This window comes from Sarcophilus harrisii, chromosome 1, assembly GCF_902635505.1.
Source record: "Sarcophilus harrisii chromosome 1, mSarHar1.11, whole genome shotgun sequence".
NCBI lineage: Eukaryota > Metazoa > Chordata > Mammalia > Dasyuromorphia > Dasyuridae > Sarcophilus > Sarcophilus harrisii.
Genome location: NC_045426.1, coordinates 446,700,274 through 446,719,712, shown reverse-complemented (window position 1 = coordinate 446,719,712; position 19,439 = coordinate 446,700,274). Strand labels below are relative to the sequence as shown.

Below are 19,439 nucleotides of genomic sequence, written 5' to 3'. Positions count from 1 at the left end.
TAAAATGCATCATGGGAAAAGCAACTACCTTGGAAAATAGATCTAGGAGAAACAATTTAAGAATTATTGGACTAATTGAAAGCCATGATTAAATATTTCAATGTCTAGACAGCATCTTTCAAGAAATTATCAAAGAAAACTGTCCTGATATCCTAGAACAGAGGATAAAATAGTCATTGAAAGAATCCATTGATCACCTCCTGAAAGAGATCCCAAAATGAAAATTCCAATGATATTCTAGAACTATCAATTCAAGGAGAAAATACTGCAAGCAGTCAGGAAGAACCAATTCAAAGATCAAGGCAGAACAGTTAGTATTACAAAGATTTAGCAGCTTCTACACTAAATAATCAGAGAGCTTGGAATATTATATTCCAGAAGGCAAGGGAGCTTGGATTACAACTAAGAATCAATACTCAGCAAAATTGAACATAATCTTTAAGGGGAAAAGATGAACATTCTTGGGTAACTTTTAAAATATCCCGATGAAAAGACCAGATAATCCAAGATGGCCAAATGAAAAAAAATACAAGACTCAAGAAAAAAATAAAAAGGTAAACAGGAAAGAACAAAAACCGTATTATCCAACAAGGCTAAACTATTTACATTCTTATATGAGAAGATGATACTTTATAACTCTTAAGAACTGCATGTGTGTGTATATATGTGTGTGTGTGTGTGTGTGTGTGTGTATATATATATATATATATATATATATATATATATATATACATATACATTAGGACAGTTGGAAGGAGTATACTTAAAGAGTCAATTTCGATGTGATAATAAAAAAATTAATTAAGGAGTGAAAAAAATATTGCACTGGAAACAGAGGAACAGGGGAAGCAAAATGGGGTAAATTATATCACATGAAGAGGCATGAAAGATCTATTACAGTAGAGGGAAAGAAGGTTGTTTCAATCTAACTCTCAGATTTGGCCCTAAGAAGGAATAACATACATTTAGTTGGGTAAGGAAATCCCTATAGGGAAGTAAAAAAGAAGGAAAAAAGGAAAGATTAAGGGTAATAGAAGGAATGACAGATTGAAGGAGGTGGTGTTAAAAAGCAAAACACTTGTGAGAAGAAACAGAATGAAAGGAGAGAGAAAAAGAAGTCTAAATAGAAGGGAAATAGAATGGAGGGAAAATATATAGTAGTCATATCTATGAGTGTGAATGGGATGAATTCTTCCACAAAACAGAAGTAGATAGCAGAGTGGATTAAAATCTAGAATCCTACAATATGTTATTTATAAAAAATACATTTGATGTAGAGAGAGACTCTCACATACATAGTAAAGGTAAAAAGCAAAAGCAGAATATATTATGCTTCAGCAAAAGTAAAAAAAAAAAATCAGGGGTAGCAATTCTATTATCAGTCAAAGCAAAAGGACAAATAAATCTAATTAAAAGAGACAAGGAAGAGAACTACAACTTTCTAAAAGGTACCATAGACAATGAAATAATACCAATATTAAACAAATACTGTGGTAATTTGTGGTACAGCATCCAGATTCTTGGGGAGAAATTTCATGAGTTACAGGAAGAAACAGGCAGCAAAACTATGCTGAGAAGTTGAGGGGAACTTCAAACTTCCCCTCTCAGAGCTATACAAATCTAAACATAAAGGGAACAAGAAAGAAAAAAAGAAAAGAGGTAAATACACAATTTTAGAAAAGTTAGGTATGCCAGACCTCTGGGAAAAAAATGCCTGGGGATAGAAAGGAATATAACTTTTTTCAGGAATACAAATTTTGTACCTATACAAAAACTGACCTTATAATAAGGCATAAAAACCTCACAACCAAATGCAGAAAGGCAGAAATATTAAATGTATCCTTTTGGGATCATGCTGCAACAAAAACCACATGTAATAAAGGGTCATGAAAAATGGATTAAAAATTCATTGAAAATTAAATCTAATCCTAAAGAATAAAAAGTCAAACAGCAAATCACACAACCAACCAATAATTTCATCAAAGGGAATGACAATAATGAGACAACATACCAAAATTTATGGGATGTAGTCAAAGCAGCACTTAGCGAAAATTTTATATCTCTAAATGCTTACATGAATAAAATAGAGAAAATCAACGAGTTGAGCATGCAATTGAAAAAGCTAGAAAAGGAACAAATAAAAAAATCCCTAATTAAATACCAAATTAGAAATTCTGAAACTCAAAGAATAGATTAATAAAATTGAAAGTGAAAAAACCACTGAATGAATCAATAAAACTAAGATCTTGATTTTATGAAGAAAAACCCAATAAAATAGATAAATCTTTGTTTGTTAATTTGATTTTAAAAACAAAGAAGAAATCCATATTACCTATTTCAAAAATTAAAAGGATGAATTCACCATAAATGAAGAGGAAATTAAGCCAATGATTAGGAGATATTTTGCCTAATTGTATACCAATAATCTGGTAATATAAGTGATATGGATAAATATTTTAAAAACATAAATTGCCAAGATTAACAGAAGAAGAAATGACTGAATAAGCCATCAATGAATGAACTCCCTAAGAAAAATATCTCCAGGGCCAGATGGATTTACAAATCTTTAAAGAACAATTAATTCTAATACTGCACATACTATGTGGAAAAACAGGCTTAGAAGGGGTGCTACCAAATTTATTTTATGTCACAAATATAGTGCCAATACCTAATTCAGAAAGAATCAAAACAGAGAAAGGAAATTATAGACCAATTTCCCTAATGAATGTAGATGCAAAAATCTTAAATAAAATATTTGCAAAGAAATTATAGCAATTTATTACTGGGTAATATATACCATGACCAGGTAGGATTTATATTAGGATGTAGGGCTGGTTCACTATTAGGAAAACTATTAGTACAATTAACCATATCAATAATGAAACCAATAGAAATCATGTGATTATCTCAATGGATGCAGAAAAAGCTTTTGACAAAATACAGTACCCATTCCTATCAAAAAAAAAAAAACACACTAAAGAACATAAGAATAAATATAGCTTTCCTTAAAATAATAAGTTGTATCCATCTAAAACCATCATCAAGCATTATCTGCAATGGGGACAAACTAAGTTTTTCCAATAAGATCAGGGGTGAAAAAAGAATGCCCACTGTCATTACTATTATGTGGTGGACATTTTAGCTTTAGCAATGAGAAGAAAAAAAATTGAAGGAATTAAAATAAGCAATAAGGAGACAAAACTATCCCTCTTTGCAGATAACATGATGCTATATTTAAAGAACCCCAGGAAATCAATTTTAAAATTTCTTGAAATAAGTAACAACTTTAGCAAAGTCACAGGATATAAAATAAGCCCACATAAATTGACAGCATTTCTCTATATTGCCAACAAAGTTCAGTAGTAAGTGATAGAGAAATGCCATTTAAAATAAATAAAGACAATTTTAAATATTAAGTACAATACCCAGGAACTATATGAACACAATTATAAAACACTTCACACAAATAAAATCAGAACTAAAAAATTAGAAAAATATCAATTGCTCATGGGTAAGTTGGGCTAATATAATAAAAATGGTAGTTATGCCTTAATTAATTTACTTATTAAGTACCATACCAATCAAACTACCAAAAATATGTTATAGAGCAAGAAAAAACCATAACAATTCATTTGAAAGAACAAAGGTCAAGGATATCAAGGATATTAATAGGAAAAAAATACAAAGGAAGATAGCCTAGCCATACTAGATTTAAAATTATATTATAAAGTAGCAACCATCAAAGCAATTTGGTACTGGCTAAGAAATAGAATGGTGGATCTGGAATAGATAGATACATAAAACATAGTAGTAAATGACTGTAGTGATCTACTGTTTGATAAACCCAAAGACTGCAGCTTCTGGGATAACTTATTATTTGACAAAAAGTGTTGAGAATACTGGAAAATAGTATGGCAAAAACTAAAAACAGATGGCAGAAACCAACATCTCACACCATCTACCAAAATAAAGTCAAAATGGGTTGAAGGAATTAGAATAGGCCATAAGGAGACAAAACTATCAATCTTTGCAGATAACATGGTGCTATATTTAAAGAGTCAGACATAAAGAGTGATTTCATAAATACATTAGGAGAGCAAGGAATAGTTTACCAGTCAGATCTATGGAAAAGGGAAGAATTTATGATCAAATAAGAGCTAGAGAACAATATGAAATGTAAAATGGATTGTTTTGATTACATTGAATTAAAAAGATGTTTACAAACTAAACCAATATAACCAAGAACAGAAGAAAAGCAGAAAGACAGGAAACAATTTTTATAGCAATTCTTAAATATATAGAGAACTGAGTCAGTTTTATAAAAATACAAGTAATTCCCTAATTGATAAATAATCAAAGGATATGAACAGACAGTTTTCAGATGAAAAAAATGCTCTAAGTCACTACTGATTAGAGAAATGCAAATGAAAACAACTCTAAAGTACCACCTCATACCTATTAGATTGGCTAACATGACAGAAAAGGAAAATGGTAAATATTATTTTTTAAAAAGAGGTGGGAAAATCTGGACACTAATACATTGTTGATAGAGATGTGAACTGATCCAACCATTCCAGAGGACAATTTAGGGTTCAAAGGGCAATCAAACTGTTGTATCACAAAGAAATCAAAGAAATGGACCAATATGTACAAAAATATTTATAGTAGCTTTTTTGTGGGGGCAAAGAATTGGAAATTGAGCGAATACCCATCAAATGGGGAATAGCTGAACAAGTTCTGATATATAAATGTAATATTATTATGTTATATGAAATAATGAGTAGGTGGATTTCAGAAAAACTTGGAAAGATTTACATGAATTGATGCTGAGTGAAATTAGAAGAACCAGAAGAACATTATATATAGTAATAACATTGTGTGATAATCAACTATAATTCACCTAGTTCTTCTTGATAATAGAATGATCCAAGACAATTCCAGAATGTTCATGATGGAAAATACTATCCAAATCCAAAGAAAGAACTAGGGAGTCTAAATGCAGATCAAAATATATTACATATTATTTTCACTTTTTTTTTTGTCTTTTGCTTTGTGTAGCTTTCCCTTCTTGTTCTATTTCTTTTTTCACAATATGACTAATGTGGAAATATGTTTCCATAACTGCAAATGTATAACCTACATCAGACTGCCTGCCCTCTAGGGGAAGGAGAAGGAAAAGGAGGGAGAGAGAAAAATTTGAAATTCAAAATCTTATAAAAATGAATGTTGAAAAGTAGCTTTACTGTAATTGGAAATTTATTTTATATATTTTATTTAATTTATTATAGTACTTAAGTGAAAAAGAAAAATATTCCATAAAAATGGAATCACAGTTAAGATCGTTAGTATAAAAGAACAAAGAGCTTAGAATACACTATTCCAGAAAGCAAACCATAGGGGTTTAATACAAAGAATGACCTAATCAGCAAAACTGAGTATAATACTACTGGAGGAAAATAAAATAGAAGTCTGATAAGCATTCCCGATGAAAAGACCAGAACTATGTAGAAACTCTGAAGTTCAAAAAAAGGAGCAAAGAGATATATAAAAAGGTAAACATGAATAAATAATTATAACACTATGAATTTCTTAATTCACATTTAGGGAGATAATACGTGTCCTCCTGAATCTAATGATTATCAGGGGTGAGAGAGAGAGAGAGAGTTTTCTTAGAAAACATTCCTCTTAAGGATCTTATGTCTATATGTGAAACTAAAACAAGTATCCAACAAAGGGAGTGGAAGTTAGAGAAACAACTAAGAAGATGGGGAGTGGAACTCAAGAGTAAGCTATTAAGGTATTTTTTCCAGAGGCAACAGTAATGGTAATTTGATTACAATTCTCCAAAAAAGAAGTTCAAGGGAGAGGGAACATGAAGAAGGCACACAAAGGCCCAAGTGAATATGAGGGCTAGTGTCTCAGATAGTAGAGAGGCCAGTGTTTTAGCTTTTCCCTGGCATGATCACTGGTCTAGTTCAGTCAGTAGAACAATAGCAGTAGTAGGAACAAATGGAAAATGGTCAACTTCAATTTGAGACTAGAATTTGCAGGAGAACAGAGGTTCTTCTTCTATTTACAATTTTTTAATCCTTCACAGTAATTTAATATAGCATTTTGAGCCTATCAGGTATTCAATAAATATTAGCTAAACAACTGAACTGATTGAAGCAGTATATAAATATAGGAAACCTAAAAAAAAAGTGAATACTTACTATTATTTGTTGTTTCAGGAAATCCAATCTTTTGACTATTCCATCCCTTGTTTTCCACTGTCTAGAATTTTAAATGGATAAGTTAATGCAGAGAAATCACCTTTTTGAATTTATTCACAACTAATAAAATCTAACCAAGCACATTAGCTAAAGACAAAGATGTCTCACATAGTCCTTTAACTATGTTTCTCTAAACTCCAGTGTCACCAGATGGATACACTTGCAGTAAATGCATATAAATCTCTGCATTATTTCACCACTTATCCTTTAATCAAAATGTATATTTCCTTATATTATCTTCTCAGTTTTTAAATTGAAGTTAGCAAATTATAGGTGCTTAACAAAAGGAAAAGGATTATCATCATGAAAGCCAAGGTATCTATGAGACTATTATTGGTCCAAAATTCTGATTAACAATAATGATAACAATAGCTAACATTCTATAGTATATACTATTTAGCATAGTGCTAAGCATTGTACATAGTAGAAATATTTCAATACTATTGAGAAACATTTTTCAAATTTACATAATAACATTAACAAACACTGCTAAGAAACATACAAATGAGCTATACAACAAGTTACTGATCATTGCTATGTAGCTTAGCCTGAAGAAATATATCCTGAAACATATATTTTACCATATACATATATGCATATGTGTATGTGTATGTGTGTGTATATATATATATATATATATATATATATATATATATTTTATCATGCAAAATACTTAGAAGTGCAGGGTTTCAAGAGATAACAATACTCCAGAAATGTAAGTGTTAATTCCTCCTATTATAAATTTTTGATTATTCATGTTATTGTTATTTAGATATAATTTTTAAATCTCTCTTTAGCAACTATTTTCAACCTTTTTGAATTCTAATATTTTACTACTGACTATAATAAGTAATAAAATGGGAAAAATTGTAATTTACTTTCTTTCTTTTTCTCTCTATATTTTTTGTTAACAGAATTAACAAGTAAAGGAAAACGGGAAAAGGAACATGAAAGAGCTTGGATGATACACAAAATGCTCTGAATAATTAAAAATTTATCATGTGTGAGAAACTATTAGCTTCTCTTGAACTAAGGATCTTCTCTGCCTTTAAATACTTCCTTAAAACTCACCTCTTATTGACAGACCCCCATATCTAGTATCCTGAACATTGGCTTGGGACTCAGGAACTCTGAGTTCCAGTCTCGACTCTGTCACTGACTTGATTTATGTCACTTAACCTCTCTGTGTCTCAGTTTCCTCACCTGTAAAATTTCAATACAATCTATAAGTTCAGTTGTTTATTCTTCCCATACTAACAAATATTCAATTTGTATTAAAATTGGACAAGCATCTAAAAATAAAAATGTGATATTCTCTTCATTATTAAAATATATGTGTGTGCACTTAAACATCAACTAAATAATAAAAATAATTTTAATCACAATTTCTGTTATCAAAATTCTATTGTTTCTGATGTGTTTAAAACACTAAAAATGAAGATTAACTAAAGTCCATTTAGATTTTAATACACTAATTTATATTTTATTACATGACAAATTTTGCCAATAAGTTAGAAATATCTAACCTAAATTATTAAATTTTAACAATGAAAGCAAATTTTTTCTTTTTTTTCTTTTTTTTCTTTCTTTTTTTTTTTTTTTTATTTAATAGCCTTTAATTTACAGGATATATACATGGGTAACTTTACAGCATTAACAATTGCCAAACCTCTTGTTCCAATTTTTCACCTCTTACCCCCCCACCCCCTCCCCTAAATGGCAGGATGACCAGTAGATGTTAAATATATTAAAATATAACTTAGATACACAATAAGTATACATGACCAAAACATTATTTTGCTGTACAAAAAGAATCAGACTCTGAATTATTGTACAATTAGCTTGTGAAGGAAATCAAAGATGCAGGTGTGCATAAATATAGGGACTGGGAATTCAATGTAATGGTTTTTAGTCATCTCCCAGAGTTCTTTTTCTGGGTATAGCTAGTTCAGTTCATTACTGCTCCATTAGAAATGATTTGGTTGATCTCGTTGCTGAGGATGGCCTGATCCATCAGAACTGGTCATCATCTAGTATTGTTGTTGAAGTATATAATGATCTCCTGGTCCTGCTCATTTCACTCAGCATCAGTTCGTGTAAGTCTCTCCAGGCCTTTCTGAAATCATCCTGTTGGTCATTTCTTACAGAACAGTAATATTCCATAATTTTCATATACCACAATTTATTCAGCCATTCTCCAACTGATGGACATCCATTCAGTTTCCAGTTTCTAGCCACTACAAAAAGGGCTGCCACAAACATTCGTGCACATACAGGTCCCTTTCCCTTCTTTATAATCTCTTTGGGATATAATCCCAGTAGTAACACTGCTGGATCAAAGGGTATGCACAGTTTGATAACTTTTTGAGCATAGTTCCAAACTACTCTCCAAAATGGTTGGATTCGTTCACAACTCCACCAACAATGCATCAATGTCCCAGTTTTCCCACATCCCCTCCAACAATCATCATTATTTTTTCCTGTCATCTTAGCCAATCTGACAGGTGTGTAGTGGTATTACTACACTATACCACTACACTAGTGGTATAGAGTTGTCTTAATTTGCATTTCTCTGATTAATAATGACTTGGAGCATCTTTTCATATGACTAGAAATAGTTTCAATTTCTTCATCTGAGAATTGTCTGTTCATATCCTTTGACCATTTTTCAATTGGAGAATGGCTTGATTTTTTATAAATTAGAGTTAATTCTCTATATATTTTGGAAATGAGGCCTTTATCAGAACCTTTGACTGTAAAAATATTTTCCCAGTTTATTGCTTCCCTTCTAATCTTGTCTGCATTAGTTTTGTTTGTACAAAAACTTTTCAGTTTGGTATAATCGAAATTTTCTATTTTGTGATCAGTAATGATCTCTAGTTCTGGAAAGCAAATTTTTAAAAAAAAACAGATTGTGTAACAAGTGACATTTTCATATATTCAATAAAATTCAGCTAAGGAATTTCACTATGGAATCTAATAAAAATCTAAATATGTGAACTATATTTAATCCAGTGGCTAAATTCCAGGAAATTATTGATTAGTTAGAGTGTACAAGTACAAGAATAAAAGCTTATAAAAAAGATTAATTGAATGAATTTCTAAGGAGTAAAAGAACTAGCTAGCAATAGTTTCATTAAATGAAATATAATATTATATAGCTATTATTTAATAAGTAGAAAACAAATAGAAAACTTATACCTGAAAAAGCAAAGTTATACACAATCCATATCATCAAAACAAAAAACCTTGGTCAAACCTGGCTGACCAGTCTCCTGCAATCCTTACTCTTCATTTCTAATTAAAAGTCATAGAATAGTAAGACAAAACTGAAACAGATTGGGGGCGGGGTGGGGTGGGGATGGCATATCTTTTGTCAGATGGTATATTAATTTGGGGGTCAAGATGAGCAATTATTCCTTGAATGTGACAACTGGTACAAACTACCACAATGTACTAGAAAGACAATCTCACAGCTTCTAAACTTTATGCTTCAAATCTGTTATATTATCCCTCTTGTCATTCTGTCCCTTTTCTCAAAGTAAGCCCAAAGGATAGGCTTTCGGAACATTACAATAATAAAATACTTTAAAGATCTATTTTTTTCAATGTTGTTGATACAGCTTTCATTGATGCAACTTGCCACCCAATATCCCTAATATACACAATAGTCATGAGTTACTATGACCAAATATTTCATCATCCAGAGGCTAAACTTCTCTAAATGAGATTCTTCTAATATCTGAAAGACCATAGTATGGAGAGGTTGTATTTCTTCTGTTTAGCTTCAGAAGGTTAGAACCAAGAGCAATGGGTAGAAGAGGCAAAGAAGGCAATGTAGGCTAGAAAGCAGGAAAATCTTGCTAAAAATTGGAGTTGTTTAAAGGTGGAATATGCTTCTTTGAGGCATGGTGCTCTTCTCTTTCTTGAAGATCTTCAATCAGAGACTGGGGATTGTTATAAATTTTATCATGAAGATTTCTTTTGTGTTGGATTCAACTAGATACCTCTGAGGTCCCTCCTAGGTCTCAGGTTCTGTGGTTCTATGACTTTTCTGATTTTTAGATGATGTCTAGTTCTGTTTGGATCTAGACTAGCTTGAGAGTATTGCCACAACTTAAATTCTTTTGACCTGGCTTTTGAGATCTCATGGTCATCTCCATACTGTGATGAGAAGTCAGAGTGGAACATGAAGAGACTAAAAGTAGTATTAATTCAAGAAAGAATTACTTCTGCTCTCTGACTACCACTGAATTTTCTAGCCTTTCTATAGAAAGGGCTCTACATTCTACCCTCTCACAATTTCCAAATACATTTCTATGCCACATATGTATGCGATGACTATACATGTAAATTAAAGATCACTACAATATGCACGATATAGATGTGTTTCTAAATACAGTACAGTTGTTGTTTGCCCTTCATTTTCAGAAGACCAATGACTTCATGGGGTAATGTCTTGACTCATGCATGAACTGCATGTGAGTGAGGCAGAGCTGCGTGGAAGCGTCAGCCTCACTCTTTCTTCCAGAATCATCGAAGTGGGGCCGCAGGACAAAAGCCAAGACAGGTGGTGATGGCTTGGGATACAGTGGATGACCGTGCTATCTTCCCTGTTAGACCAGGCTCTAGTGTTTCCCAGTACCTGTTTCTGCTGCCTTTGGGGCCACTGGAACAAACTGTTCTCCTTCACTCATTCCACCAGAAGTCTTCACATACTTGGGGCTGACCCCACCCTTGCTCACCAATAGGTTTCAGGCCTAACCTGGTTTAGCCCGTCTGGGTGTGGCCGCTGCTCGGGCTATAGCTTCTTAGACCAAAGGGGAGAGCTGAATGCCAGGAAAAAGGTGATAACTCGCCAGCCCTCAAAAGGGCTGGGCAGCCCACACTCTAGAGGTAATAGTCCTCCCTAAATACCTAACACACCCCAACACAAGACATACTGCCCCATTTAACTGCAGTCAGGATTCTGGCAACCTCAGCTGTCCAGAACACAACCACCCAGTAGAAAGTAAATGAAAAGGATTTTTGAACAAGGGAAGACAGCTATCACAAGGCTTTAGTTTGTGATATTTTACTCTAAGAGGAGGTGTCTCTAAGCCTTCAGGTCTTAGCCTCTTTTGTTATTTTCATTATTGTATTATTTTAACTGTGTGTAGAAATAAGGGTACAGATTTAATAATTTCATCTTTCTAAAGGAAAAGGATGATCTAGCTGCTTATCTCTGCTCACATAGGGCAAGTTATCAAGCAATAATAGGATCGTGAAAACTCAGATAAAAACCCACAAAGTGGTGGAAGTACCATGCCACCAATACCCTCCAGCCCAACTCCAAACCTCATATGTATCCGCTTTTGCAAATCAATGTTTTCTCTAGAACTGAGTTAATTCTAGGTACAGGGAGAAGTGCCTCATTTCTGAGTTCATCTCACTGAGTTGTCGCAAACAACTAACGCCTCAGTCAGTCCAAGTTTAGAAGTCACTTATAAGAAGGCTGGTTTGTCTCCTTCTTGAGTTTAGATCTAAGATACTCATTATTTCTAAGTTTTCAAAATAGCATGCAATAAAGAAGCAGCATTTTAACATACCAAAGGAACTTGCAAATGTCATTGCTGAGAATTATCAGTAATCATGGAAGAATAAGAGAAAATGGGAGATGTATCAGAAGGATTGAGAGAGGAGTCCAATTTTTCAAAGGAGAGAGAGAGATTCCCCAAACTACAGATTAAAAAGTTTGGTGTTTCTCCTTGGGGGGAAAAAAAACCAACTAATAATGAATTATTAAATATAAGGTCATAAAATGTAGAGCAAGAAGTTACCTCACTTATATTTTGGTCCAACTTCCTCACTTTTTTTATTTTTAAAATTTTTATTCTCAATTTAACAAACACCAAATAAAATGAGTATTTCCATGTACAGAACCAAAGAGAATTGTGCTTGAAACTATTGATCTTTGTTAGTACAGCTTGCTTTTCTTTTTTCTTTTTTAGAATATAATAAATTTAACATGCAATTTTCAAAGTTATCCTATTTATCTACCCTCACTTTTCTTAAAAATGTCCAACGTTGGACAGGAATTATGTTATAGAGTACGAATCTGAATCAAAGCACTCTGATCAGAGATACTCTTTTCACTACACTATCCTGGATCACCTCGACCCAATATGCACTTGATTAAAAACAAGTCATGCCAACTTAACACCTTTCCATTTTTGGATAGGGTTAGTTACCTAGGCAAAGAGATTAATGATATTGTTATAATGCATCTCAATTTCAGTAATTTATATTTGACAAAAATTTGTCTTGGTATCTTAATGGAATACTTAGGAGAAGGTAGGGTACTAGTCACTGGGGATAACAAAGATTTTTAAAATGATAGAATATCTGCCCTCTTGGAGCTTATGTTCCATTAAGAAGTACAACATGTACAAAGATAAGTAAAATATGAGAGAATGTGATCAGGCAAAGAAGACATCTAACCAAAAGGCTCAAAGAAAAGTGCAGGACGGAAAAAATACACTAAGCTTTGGGTGACAGAGAAACTTCAAAAAGGTAGTAGTACCTAAGCTTAATCTTGAACAAAAAGGATTTTGACATGATGGAGCTGAAGAGAGAATAAATTGAAACATAGGGTGATACTTTTGTATCATGAAGGCAGAAGATAGTATATCAAATTGGGGGACAGTAAATAGTTGCTTTAAGAGGAATAAGGTAAAATAAGACTGGAAGAGTAAAAGTAGTCAGAAGGTAAAGGACTTTAAAGATAATCCTTTCTATTTTATTTTATGCAATTAAAAGGATTATTCTAAGGAGGGACCCATAGGTTTCTCCAGACCTCCAAAAGGATCCATAATACACACAAAAAAATTAAGAATCCTGGATCTAGTCTACTTTTTACCTGAAGAAGGATTTCTTCTGCAACAAGTGCTTATCCAATCTCAATATAATGATTTCCAGGGAAGAAGAAACCATTGTCTTTTGAAGCAGCCCGTTCTACTTGTAGATAACACTCATTAGTAAGAACTTGTTTTCTCATATGATATAAAATTGTCCCTACCCATTGCTTCATACTTCTGCCCTTTAGGGTAGAACAAGTTTAATATAGTATCCAAATGATAACCACATATATTTGGAATAGCATCTCTATATATCCCACATAGACTTCTATTCTGAAGACTAAGGAACCCTAGTTTTTAATCAAATAATAGTCATATGGTATGTTCTTCAGGCCTTTCACTGTCCTTGTCACCCTCCTCTCGAAACTCTTCATATTATCAATATTGTTCTTAAAATGCTGTGGCAAAATTAAACACTAAACTTCAGGTGTGACTTTACCAAGACCAAGTTCAGTGGCAATCCTACCCCTCTGATATTAATGTAATTTTAAAGGCTTTTTTGTTGCCATATCATATGGTCGATTTTTACTGATAGCAGTCACTTAAAACAACTAGATCTTTCTAAATCAAATGCTATCTAGCCATTACTCCTCTATCTTGAACTTGGGAAGCTGGTTTAAAAATTTTTTTTAATTTAAAATTTAAAAAGACTTCATATTCAGTCTTTTTTTTCCAGTCATGTCTGTCTCTTTGTGATTCCATCTGGGGTTTTCTTGGCAAAGATACTAGAACAGTTTTCGATTTCCCTCTCCACTTCATTTTACAGATGAGAAAACTCAGGCAAACAGGGTTGAGTGACTTGCCCAAGGTCACACATTTACTACCTTATCAAAATAAGGCTTGATTTTAACTCAGGAAGATGGGTTTTCCTAACTCTAGGCTTGGCACCCTACCCACTGTGTCATTTAAATGCCAGTGACTTTGTATTACATTTGCATTAAACTTTAATTTAGATAACCCTGAATTTGTAGTGGACCCAGTCAGAACATCTGTATTACTACTCTCCAGTAGGGTTTTGTAATTAGTGAGTGAGAGCAGACAGTGGGTAGAATACCTGATCAAGGGCTGAAAATTAGCAGGGTGTTAACAGGGGTAAGACAAGAGGCTAGGAAATTCAAGGGTGAGGACATTACCTTGTTGAACTGGTTAATTATATGTTTGAGACAGTGATGGGAGTTAAAAAAGAAAGGAAAGTGCAGTATCAAGAGATTGGGAAAACAAGGGAGGGACAAAAAAGACCAGAGGTCATAGTAAGGATGATAAATAAGCAGGTTCAGAGAGAATGAGCCAGTGGAAGAAGTAGGAGAGGATCAAAGAAGGGTAATTTTAGAATTCAAGATAATGTATATGGAAAAAATTAAGAGTAAAGGGGAGTTTTAAGGTGTGACATAAAGCTGTCTGAATATGAAATGGATTTGTCTTGAAAACTGCGAATGTCACATTACTAAAAATGTTCAGAGAGAGAACAGATGTAGCTTCTACTCATTGTTAGAGATGTTTTGTAGGAATTCACAAATTCAACTTTAGTTTCAACAAAAATTTATTAAGTACATACTCTGTTCAGGGTACTATGTTAGGTAGTGGACAAGTTACAAAGCTTAAATAAAATACATCTTTGCTTTCACTGAAGAAGCATTTTCCTTCATAAAAACAAAAAAGCAGAATTCAAAGTATTACAGGAGATATGAAGATCACTTGATGAGTGAGATAGAGAGGAACAAAGGATGAATCACAAAGAAGATGGCATATGGACATTAGAGGAAAGGTATAATTATAACAGAAAAATATGTGTGAATGAGGGTATATTCCAGAAACAAAGAAAGATATGAGCAAAGACACTGAGAAGAGAGAATACAGGATGTATATAGGAGAAGACGAAAGAAACCAGTTTGGTAAAAGCAATGGAAAGTAGTAAAAGAATGGAAAAGAAAGGAAGGAGTTAAAGATAGAAAGATAAGGTTACAGTAGCTAATTGTTAAAGTTCTTAAAGATTAAACTAATGAAACTGAACAAAAGGAAACTATTGGAAATTTCTGAGTAGAAAAATGTTAATCAGGGAGAAACATAGAGGATGAAATAGAGAAGAGAGAGAGCAGAAGTAGAAAGAGTGGTTAGGAGGCTTTTACAATAGTAGAAGCAGAATTTAATGAGAGTTAGGTATGCCCTTCTTTCTATTCTACCATTACCACCTAAGTTCAGAATCAGCCATCTATAAAGTAGTCTTGATGATTTATATAATAACAAACAAAATTACAGTCACTCTTAGGGTAAACACAGAATAATATGATAATTGAGAATAATAAGGATGATCATAATATGTTCAGTACATTGTTTATCAGAGCAAAATTCATGTTCCTTTTTTCAAAATTTCAAGAGATACATGTTGTGCTGTTCCCCATTCCAGCCCCCAAAGTTTTGCCATTTAAAAGGCTGTCAATTACTTAGAAAATTCATTAATGTGGAATATCTCACTCCTTGATGATACTGGATAAATGAGGCATTACTATATTGTAAAAAGGAACTAACCTCATCCAAATTTCTTTTTACTAATATAAATTAATCAGGAATGGAATGATACTGAATCCAAATACAAAAACACTAACAACTTCTAAATATGTCTCTTCTGTGATCCAATATGGTCACTCAGAAACATCTGGATATAAACCAAAGAACTGGTGGAATTCTACTCTTTATGTAACTTCTGGGGAAATCCTATATAACTTTATGGCAGATTCTTATTCTACCAAAGAATTTTATATATACATATATACATACATAAACACACACACGTATTTTCCCTACTAAGTTAATAGTTGAACATTTGCTAATTAATTTGACATTCTTAAGTCCAGATACAATACCAAACATCAAGAGAAAATACTTTTTTGTGCATTTTCTCAATGTCTATTGCCCAGTTTGAAACAAACATACCACAAATTTGTGAGGCATAAGGAAAGGTAACCCTGTTCCAATACACTCCTTTCCCAGGGTCTGCTTTTCCAAATAGTTTCTCAGTTATATGTTTCTCTCCCCAAATGGGAAGCAGAATTGTTGTGATAGAAAGAATAACTTGGAATCAGTTTAGTCTAGTGAAAAGAACATTTAATTTGTATCAGAGAATCTGAGTTCAAATCCCATCTCTGTTGACTATATGTGTAAACTTGACCATATGTGTGGACTTACGTTATATAGGTCAGAACTTGAAATAAGGTGCTAAGTCAGTGGAATTGATAGAGACAATGGTTGTTTAGCATGGTGCTTAACAGTTCTCTAGTTCAGTACATGTACTCAGTACTTACTTTAGTTCCACAAGATTCGCATCTTTAAGAGAGCATATATAAGCTAGGAGCCTCAACCAGGATTCAGTTGAGGAGAACTGGGGAAGACTAGAGAAGTGGTGGCAGTCCTCCTGCCTCCCCCACAGAAACCAAGACACATTTAGGAAGACCTCAAGAAGCCGGCAGAGGCAGAGAACACAAAGGACTGGCACCAGGAACTCAAGCTCTAGGAACCAAGGAGAGAGATAGGCCTCTAAGAAAGCTAACCCAGCCCCAGGCAAGGAGATAATAAAGGATTCGGACTTTAACACCTGGCTATACTCCTGTGGTGATTACTGAACTGAAATGAAGGCTGCTCCCAGAGACCCCAAGAAAACCCAACAAGAGAACATTACATTTTGGCGAGAACATTTCAGATTTAAGTTACTCATCACCCCTCTTTGACTTCAGTTTCATTGTCTGAAAAATGAGAAGGTTGGATTCTGTGACCCATAAGGTCCCTTCTAATTCTATTAGTCAGAAAACCTGAGCTTTGAGTTTCAGTTATACTTACTGACTTGGGCAAGTCATTTAAACCTCTCTGAGTTTTGTTTCCTCTTTTTTAAAATGGGGATACTTATATTTACTCTACTTACTCTCAGAAAAGGGTTATGTGGCCACCAACTACAACAATTCCATTTCTTCTTATATGGCAATACCATAAAAAGTTGGGAAAGGCTCATAATGTGGAATCAGTTTTTTCTGACCTTGTTGTAGAGTGTTAGTTGACACTGTCCAGCATTTTAGAGCATTCTATACCTAAGATCTCAAACACCATACAGAGCAGACAGATGCAACACTTTTCCCCTAGGACCCACACAGTGCAGGAGAACACAAACATAAGAAGGAAAAGTACAAATATCTTGTCTATTAGAGCAAGTCGGTTCTTTTTTGAAACAGTTAACACCAAGAGGACCGGTCTTTTAAATGAGATGACATTTTTAAAGTATTTAGCACAGTGTGTGGCAAATAGTAGATGCTATATAAATGTGTGTTCCTCCTTTTGTCCCTCTCCTCTCTCATTTAAGGCACAGAGTTGGATAATTTACTTAATGGATTTAAGAGCACATGGGAGATGGGAAATCCCAACAGAAAATGAATAAGACTTGAAGACAGAAGATAGTAGTGAGCCAGGATCTAGAGAAGTCTAGATCTCAGCCTTTTTAAATACTATAATAAAATTCTAAAACTGCACCAGAAGGAACAATGATAAAGAAAACCAAAGAGAATTGGCAATAAGCCTCTTTATCCCGTGTAGAACTGCACAAAAAAGCTGCCAGAAACACTGAGCATAGCTGTGAAACATCCCAATAATATAACAATAAAAATGTACAGAGCAGTATTTAGGGGTAAACCCAATGACCTTGCCCTGATAGGAGATAAGGAGGGAGCAGAGAAGAAATGAAAAGAAGAAATTACTTTTCAATCTGTAAATAGGGAAAAAAATATGACTCAAATAATTTTTTTAAAAAGGATCACAGAGGACAAAAGGGAAAATTTTGATGTGACAAAATTTTAAAGTTTTTGCAGAAAACTAAACTAAATTAAAATTACAAGAGAAACAGGCTAATTCAGAAAGAAAACCTTTCAACAAGTTTCTCTGATAAAGATTTAATATCTAAAATAGGTATAAAACTTATTCAAATTTATAATGACAACCATTCTGTATCAAAGGACAGATATTGTTTTCTAAGATAGAATACCAAGGTATCACCAAGCATAAGAAAAAAAGATGCCCCAAATGACGAATAATTAAATTCAAATTAAAGTAATTCTGAGGTTCTACCTCAAATCTGACAGAGGTCAGAGTAATAAAAATGACAAAAAAGGAAAATGACAGTTGAGAAGTTACAGAAAGTAAGAAATGACCAACAGGATAATTTCAGAAAGTCCTGGAGAGACTTACATGAACTGATGCTGAGTGAAATGAGCAGGACCAGGAGATCATTATATACTTCAACAACAATACTATATGATAACCAGTTCTGATGGACCAGGCCATCCTCAGCAACGAGATCAACCAAATCATTTCTAATGGAGAAGTAATGAACTGAACTAGCTATGCCCAGAAAAAGAACTCTGGGAGATGACTAAAAACCATTACATTGAATTCCCAATCCCTATATTTATGCACACCTGCATTTTTGATTTCCTTCACAAGCTAATTGTACAATATTTCAGAGTCTGATTCTTTTTCTACAGCAAAATAACGTTTTGGTCAGGTATACTTATTGTGTATCTAATTTATATTTTAATATATTTAACATCTACTGGTCATCCTGCCATCTAGGGCAGGGGGGGGGGGGGGGTAAGAGGTGAAATTGGAACAAGAGGTTTGGCAATTGGTAATGCTGTAAAGTTACCCATGTATATATCCTGTAAATAAAAGGCTATTAAATTAAAAAAAAAAGAGAGAAGTTACAGAAAAATAAATACAATGAAAAAAAAATAAATACAATGATGCATTATTTGGGGGACTATGAATGGATCCAGCCATTCAGGAAAGAAATTTGGATACCACAACTATGCATATCCTCTGACCTAGCTACACTATTATTTCTCTAATACCTCCAAATAGATCAAGGAAAGATGAAAAAGAATGTATATTCACAAAATTATAGTAGCAATGAAGTGAAAACTAGATGGATTATATAACTATTGGTGAATGGTTATGCAAATTATGGTATATGAATGTATAAAAAAATTATCATGCCATAATAAATAAAGAAGCAATTTCAGAACCACCTGGGAAGAACTGTGTAAACTGATGTATAGTGAAATGAGCAGAACCAGGCAAACAATTTATAAATGACAATATGATTTTTTAAAAAACTGAAAAACTTGGGGACAATGTAAAAGCTACCCATGATTAAAAATGGATGGAGGGAGACAGGGAGGAAGGGAAGAAGAGAGGAAGGAATGGAGGGAGGATGAAAAGGAAAGGAATTATTGAT

General features: G+C 33.3%; 1 protein-coding gene across 4 annotated transcripts in view; it reads right to left on the bottom strand.

Annotated features, from left to right (window-relative positions):
- The window catches only part of STAU2 (staufen double-stranded RNA binding protein 2), a 447,924-nt gene that overhangs the window by 212,773 nt on the left and 215,712 nt on the right, over positions 1 to 19,439 (bottom strand). For all 4 annotated transcript variants that reach the window (XM_031946251.1, XM_031946252.1, XM_031946253.1 and 1 more), the window contains one exon: positions 6,213 to 6,273. In XM_031946251.1, the coding sequence (XP_031802111.1) occupies positions 6,213 to 6,273 (61 nt within the window). The remainder of the gene's footprint in view (positions 1 to 6,212; positions 6,274 to 19,439) is intronic.